The sequence below is a fragment of the Podarcis melisellensis genome, assembly GCF_964234715.1.
Source record: "Podarcis melisellensis genome assembly, chromosome: 14".
NCBI classification, from domain to species: Eukaryota; Metazoa; Chordata; class Lepidosauria; order Squamata; family Lacertidae; genus Podarcis; species Podarcis melisellensis.
In genome coordinates this window covers 49,750,666-49,758,472 of record NC_138546.1, presented here as the reverse complement: position 1 = coordinate 49,758,472, position 7,807 = coordinate 49,750,666, and the positions used below count along the sequence as shown (strand labels likewise).

The following is a 7,807-nucleotide window of genomic DNA, read 5'->3' as shown; positions in this document are numbered from 1 at the left end:
AGTAAGAATTTGCTCCATGGCAGCGCGTTGTGGCAGATCTCAATGTTCTAGAAGTAAAATGAAGGCCTGGTTTTAAGCCTCTATCCAGTGAAGTGTGTGCTCACATTTCTCCAACAGCACAATTAGGAGGAAGGCTGCTCATAAAGGCAGGAGACCAGAAAAAGGTCAGTGCATCTGAAATATTTGTTGGCTTCAGGGCATTAGGTTCACTCCCACTAAAAAGAGCATACCAAACCATTGCTGCAAACTTTTGTACAAGTTATGCCACCACAATTATAGCTTTGGGTGTGTGAATGATGTAGTGTACATGGAATGCAGTACAGGTAGATCATCACATCACCGCCATAGGGAGAAGCAAACCTGAAAAATATGGTACCTTAGGGAATACACCTTGACCTGTTAGGGAAAAGTTAGCAACTTTCTTAGTAACAGAGCAGGACTACAGACTTGTTCTGTACATCTGGGATGAGGAACAAGAGGCTCCAGCCAGCTTGGCCAACAGTAAGACATGATGGCAGCAGCAGTCCAGCAACACCTGAAGCACCACAACCCAAAAAAACTTTGGTAAGCGGAGAGTTCTGTAGCACATGCATACCTATGAGACTGCTTTGCACAACCTGACGCCCTGCAGAGGTTGTGGGATTCCAACTCCCATCAGCTCCAGCCAGCATAGCCAATGGTCAGGAGATTATGGGAGTTGTAGTCCAGCAACATCTGGAAGGCCACAGGAAAGTGAGCTATGGAAGGGTAGGCCTGCTAAGTGATTAGCCATGATGGCCAAGAGGATCCTCCATGTATGGAGGCAGTGTATCTCTGGGAACAAGCAACAGGTAATGATTGTCACCTTCATCTGCTGTGAGCTTCCTAGAAGCATCAGGCTGGCCACTGCTGGATCCTGAAGGTTGGGCTAGATCCGGCAAAAGAACTTGGTGCCCTCCCATCAGCTCCAGCCAGCATGGCCAACACTGTCAGAGATTATTGTAGTGGTCCAACAACATCTAAAGGACTACAGGTTCCCCATCCTGGTGGTAACTGGAGATGCCATTGAAGACTGAACCCGGGTCCCTTTGCATGCAAAGCGGATGCATGGAGCTCCTTGACTTTTGAAGAATGTCATTTGCCAGTACAATTATCTGCTGTTACTGTTTGAGTAGATTTGCTACAAATTTGTTTTTAGCTTATGCATGCTTTTTGCACTGTCTTACTTTATGCTTGTTCATAGGTTTAAAGTACATCACAATTGGCTCTTTCTAAAGGGTTGTAAGGGACGCGGGTGGCGCTGTGGGTTATACCACAGAGCCTAGGAATTGCCGATCAGAAGGTCGGCGGTTCGAATCCCCATGATGGGGTGAGCTCCCGTTGCTCGGTCCCTGTTCCTGCCAACCTAGCAGTTCAAAAGCATGTCAAAGTGCAAGTAGATAAATAGGTACCACTCTAGCGGGAAGGTAAACGGCGTTTCCATGCACTGCTCTGGTTCGCCATAAGCAGCTTGGTCATGCTGGCCACATGACCCGGAAGCTGTCTGCAGACAAACACTGGCTCCCTCAGCCAATAAAGCGAGATGAGCGCCGCAACCCCAGAGTCGATCACGACTGGACCTAATGGTCAGGGGTCCCTTTACCTTTAAAGGGTTGTAAATACTGGTAAATTCTAGGGTGCCTTCCATATACTGTACCTAGTTCCCAGGGTTTCCAAGGCTTGAAAACAATGGGCATTATTATTCCATACTTTCCTTATATTAGTGCTGCCTTTTCACACTTTTCTTCTGTGAGGGGAGGGGGTGGTTACCCTTTTATACTAGCAAAGCCTAACTGTTTGCACCATATGTTCTGGTAAAATACGGAACTAGAATACCGTAGATTCTGGCGTATTAGGCGACTGGGCATATTAGATGACCCCCCAAATTGGCAGCTGCAATTTGGGGGTTCGTCTTATAAGCCCAGTCGCCTAATACGCTGGGCAGCTCCACACTGGGAGAAAGCCACCCGGCATGGAGCAGAGCCCGCCGCCAGCTGCTGCTGCTTTGGAGCCGCCGTCACAGCAGTGGACGGGCTCCGCTCTGCGTCGCCCATACCCAGCGTATAAGATGAACCCCGACCTCTTTTTTGGGGTTCTCAATTTGTGTAGATTCCCAGCTAATTACAATTTGGGGCATCCTTAGACATTATGTACATTGTTGATTGTATATACACAAGATAGAAGATTCCTTTAACCCATCCAGGGATTCCTATTCACAGAAGAAAAGGACACAGGCCTACTTACCACTCATCTAAAAGTTTTAAATAAAATGTTTATTGGAGAAGTTACCTTGATGAACCAAAAAGCAACAACATTTAATCCTTAGTTTTTTGTTTCTCTCTCTTTTTAAAAAAGCAATATTCTTTGCCTTCATGTCTTAGGTGAACTCAAAAGATGCTCTACAGAGCTTCTGCCAAGACAGTTCCACAAGGCATTCCAGCATGGATTACTCATATCTGCATCATTAAAATAGTCATCCACACACTCTCTGGCCACCCTCCTCTTTCAGAATTGCAGCCTCTTAAAGACATTGCTGGCACAGGGACCCATCTTCCTCTTCACTCTGCAGCATTGGATCCAGTATCTGGAAGTGAGAAGAAGACAATTTAAAACAGGACACTGCTGTTAAAGACAACTCCAAGCCCAAAATGAGTTCTCACAAATTTTATGAGCAGCTCTCCAACTTTTGTTAGCTCCACACGGCTTCCGTGAACCCTGAATGAAACTAAGAGATTTGTGCCTAATTTTTACATTACTGAATTCTTTTCACTGATTTCATTCTAAACCCTACCCTAAGAGTTGGGCCATTGATCCATATATCTAAGAATTGTTGCATGTGCTTGGCACCTTTCCAGGTGTCTTGCCAGTTGCAAAAAATTTCAGGGAGTCAGGCCGAGATGCCAAGAACTGAACCTGGGACATTCCTTATGCAAAGCATACACTTTACCACTGACCTAGAAACCCTTCCTGCTGAAGTTCTGGTGGAGGTTGTATGGGGAGCTGTATACAAACTTCATAGACCAGGTTTTTCATATGGATTGAGCCAGTTTTGAACAGAAGGCAGTTAGAGAGGAAACACTGCAATCAGTAACAGTGGCTCACTCTCATTATCTCTAGGGCTGTTGACTGCACCCTTCTGAAACTCTTCAGTATCTAACACTGCACCAGCAAGTTACAAAAATTGCATTTATGTGCCGAAGGACTGATTATTTTTAGTCAGCTCCTGCTTCACTGTCTTTAACGCAGGGGAAGGGAAGCTTTCTGGGGTGGGGTGGGCAGCACATACCAGTAATGGGTGGGGCCTGAAACACATGTAGGTGGAACAATGCATGGAAGCTTCTCCTCTGTACAATATGTCACATTCCATCCATGCAGAAGTGGAGATATTTCTGCACCCATACACCCATTTCTCCATCCAGGCACGAAAGAGGCATTGTCACACTTCAATGACATATTCCAGGCAGGCAAGAGTACCCCAGAAGGGCTTGGAGAATGGCTGCTGAGAGGTGTGGCTTGGGGAGAGTCCCAAGAGCTATATAGGGCCTGAGGTTTCCCACTCCTGCTTTAAAAAGAACATGGCAGACAGGGGTTTTCTCTCTCCCACATCTGGAGATGCTGGGACTGAACCTGGGATCTTCTGCATACAAAGCATATGCCCTAGTCCAGGCACAGGCATTGTGCTGCCCTCCAGATATTTTGGCCTAAGGGTCCCATAATCCCTGACTATGGCCATGCTGGCTGGGGCTGGTGAGGGTTGGAGTCCAACAACACTTAGCAGGAACCATGTCGTCTACCCCTATTCTACTCTAGGGTCCTTCCTCTAAAAAATAAAGAGATTCTAACTCTTGAGGTACTGAATAAAGGGTTGATTTAAACAGAAAGCTACCTTATACCAATTCAGACCATTGGTCCACCAAGCTGAGCATTGTCTATAGCAGGGATGGGGAGCCTATGGTTGTTGGACTCCACCTTCCATCAGCCCCAAACAGCATGGCCACGAGGAGGGCCACAGGTTCCTGGTCTACCCTGTATAGCAGCAGAATAGTTCTAAAGTTTCAGATGGGATATCCCCAGGCCTAACTGGAGGTGCTGTGGATTAGGATGCTGTGTGCTCTTTTGCATTCAAAGCAGATGTTCTACTGCTAAGCTATGGCCTTTCCCCATAGAGACTCTAGAAATCCATTGCCCCAAGCCAGTTGGCTTTCAGGCCTTCATAGGCAGGCAACACATCCTTTATTTGCTGCAGTGCAGTGTAAACACTTAAAATTCTGCTTCCAAACAGCATTAGACACACACAGCAATTACACAACAAATACCCATTGTGGCTAAAGGGCATTTCCCTAATGAAATGATGAGGTCTTGTCTGTGGCCTGGCACTCTGACCATCAGCCAACCCCCTGCCCCACCTGCAGATACTTTTGCCACCTTCCTCTGGAGGGAAAAATCTAGAGCTGGATGGACTATTACACCAGCTGCCAGAGACCAAAAGAAAGAGCTACACACACATCTCTAATGTTTAGTACCCCTTGTGATGGCTTTTAATTGTAAGCCAATTTGGCTGAGAAGTTATAGCTTGTACACTGCTTTGAGGTTTCCTACAGTCAAGCGGTACATAACTTGTACGAAATAAAAACTAGTGGGATATAAACACAATAGCAACCAAGATGCATTTGCCACTTTTTATCAGGTTAAAACCCAAACACATCCTTTCTTCATAAAATCCTGCCCTGGTAGAAAATCCCATTTTAATTGAGACTTGCAGGGCAGGTGACAGAGGAACTCACTCATTTGAAAAGCTCAATTCAAGAACCAGAGTAGCCAGGTCTTATTTTATCTTGCATTCTAATGTAACACTTATACTCAAAAATGACCCCAAAAGAAGCTTACATCAAAATAAAACTATCAAAGAGAGTCAAAATACAATCAAAAACCAACAGTAAAACAAAAACAACATGTGTGAAATAAGAAGTTTAGAGGCTGAAATAACTGAAATTAACATAGTCTCTGAATAGTTAGGAGAGTCAGTAAATTTTCATCATGTACTGTGCTACCAAGGAAAGGAAGTTTCATGACTGGGGTGGCACCACCACCAAACAATGGGTCAAATGTATTTTAGGATCCTTTAAGGGGAGGGAGAAGAAGACTTTCATATGCTTTGTGCAAAATTTTCTCATCAAAGACTCATGGGTTTACCGACAGCTGTAATTCTTGTGCAATATATATATATAAATAATCTATTGCTACTCTGCCACTTGATCTCAGCATCTTCACAAGCATCACATTCCAGAACTTACTTTTTCCATCACAGGCTACTATTTTCACTTTATCCACTTTCACAAGCTCAGTGACCTCTCTGAATTCAACATCATTCAGTACAAATGTCCAAACGTTGTCACAAAATCTGTATGTGTTCAGGGAGCCCTTCAGGAGCGAACAGGGGAAGGAAGAGAGAGAGAGAGAGAGAAAAGAACATCTAAGTAACTTCAAGAAAAACTTCTTTGGAATTGTTTCACTCATTTTTTGTGCCACCCATGTGCCTCAGAGTAATTCTGAAGGGTGTGCTTCTTGTGCCACCTTGTGGTAGGATTAAAGAAAAAGAATAAAGCACCCACACAGAATAAAGGAGAGAATTAGAACAGCCAAATGCCATACTGAGAAGTACAATTAGACCCCCCCCCCATACACAGTCCAGCCCTTGGGCATATAGCAAAGCTCACCCAGTTATTTGAAATTTTGTATTACTGTTGCATGTCCTGCCACCAACATTTTATAACTAATTTGTTATAATGATTTATATCCACCTTTCAGGACATGAAGTCCATATGCTGGTTTCTTTCCATATCATATATTTCACCTTTTATAAATCCTTCCAAGATGGCTCACATGAAACACTAAACCACATTTTTTTAAAAATCAGGAAAAAATAATGTCAACATATAGAAAAAATAACCAAGGTGCCTCCTCCAGTTTTGGACTGCATTGGAACATCAAAGTATATATTCTTCTGAGTCCACATTTTTGCTGATTCCTAACATTAATTAAAAAAAAACTTGGAAGATTTTCCATACCAACTTGCTTCAGAGGAAGACGCTGCAAGTTGGAGTCAAAACAAGTCTGCACCCATTTTAAGTCAGCTACTGTAAATGGTAGAAGCCATTAGCTACTCTTCATTAGCATTTAGCTTTCTTACCCTGAAATTGACTCTGTTTCTGACCCGTTGTGCCAATGCAGAATTGATAGCTTTGTCAAATTGAAGTAGCACTTGAAGGGCAAGCTGGGGGGTGATCTGCTGAGACTAAAATGGAGAAGAAAAAGAAAAACATTCAGCTTTGAGGATAAATTACATTCAATATTGAATACAAGCTCATCTCTCCAAAATCTTATAACAGTTCTGATTACATAGAAACATTGTAATCACCACTATAAAATTCCTTTATTAATTTATTATTTCCCTCCACCAAATCAATGATCCTAGGGTAGGACACAATGGACAACATAGCAACAATAAAATCATACAACACTTTAAACAAAAATGTTAAACCACTATCTAAACAACACATTAGCAGGCTGACAATTAAATTAAATTTGTGGCTGTTCTCAGTTACACCAATCCAATTAAAAAGGCCTGAGCAAAAATTATCAAAAAAATATGCTTTCACAATTCTAACAAAAGATAGAAAATTCCCTTGTTAAATTCTAACCAGTACAGTCCCAATGATTTTCCATTTTTACCTGAACACCAATACAAAAATTAGCTACCCTCTTAACATATTTCAGTCAGATCTGTGTGTGTCTTAGCATGGGTATTCTGCCCATTTTCAGTTTTTCCAGTCTAGCAAATAAGCATTTCCTTTCTGGCACGGAGTTTGCTAGACTGCAAGCCTTATGCTTTCAGTTTAAAAAGTTTAAACTTTAAATGTTAGGGTTGCACTGAAAAGTTAGAAAGACCATCTTCCTTTGTGGATTTCCTCTTACCATTACACTAATGTGTTTCATCTTTACTTATAAATCCACACATGATGCAAGGCTTCGGAGGGAGGGGGGAAAGAGCAAATAAACACTATGTTACATTTTATTCAGTCATATTTTGAATATCTGTTGTGGCTTGTACAAGCATCCCACCATTTACGTGCGTTCAAGTCATGTACAGTGGTACCTCGGGTTACGTACATTTCAGGTTACAGACTCCGCTAACCCAGAAATATTACCTCAGGTTAAGAACTTTGCTTCAGGATGAGAACAGAAATTGTGTTCCAGTGGCGCAGCAGCAGCAAGAGACCCCATTAGCTAAAGCGGTGCTTCAGGTTAAGAACAGTTTCAAGTTAAGAATGGACCTCCGGAACGAATTAAGTAATTAACCCGAGATACCACTGTACAGTGCCAGAAACCTGGAAGTATGGGAGAGACCTGAAGAGCCTCAACAAAGCTCTGCTACACCTCTGGCTCACGAGGAGAGCATTCCAGGATCCTGAAGAGGATGCTCCCTTTGGGCTCTGAGGAAAGTCTCCTTGTGAGCTGGAGGTGCAGCAGGGTGCTCCCCACTTATGTTCATTCCACTTATGTGTCCAGGGGGCCAGAACATAACCCTGGTGTAAATTCAGCACTGGGCTCCTCAGGCTTACAAGGGCATCAAAGTCCACAGTCTACCTGTATGAGCTCATCTAGGCTCTCCTGAAGACTATTCCCCAGCGTGGTATTTCTATACAGCTGGTAGGCCATTGCTCATGAGAAGGGCAGAAAACCGTTGTTGACCATCCACAGATCTGAAACTGCTGCAACTTTCACCAAA

At 43.3% G+C, this 7,807-nt stretch overlaps 1 protein-coding gene across 1 annotated transcript; it reads right to left on the bottom strand.

Moving 5' to 3' along the window:
* Window positions 1-2,270: 2,270 nt before the first annotated feature.
* On the bottom strand, window positions 2,271-7,807 carry GTF2A2 (general transcription factor IIA subunit 2). The gene is made up of 4 exons (XM_081887840.1): window positions 7,666-7,807; window positions 6,209-6,313; window positions 5,313-5,439; window positions 2,271-2,602 (listed from the first exon to the last, which is right to left on the bottom strand). The coding sequence occupies exons 1-4, from the start codon at window positions 7,735-7,737 to the stop codon at window positions 2,577-2,579; spliced, it is 330 nt and encodes a 109-aa protein (XP_081743966.1). The 5' UTR covers window positions 7,738-7,807; the 3' UTR covers window positions 2,271-2,576.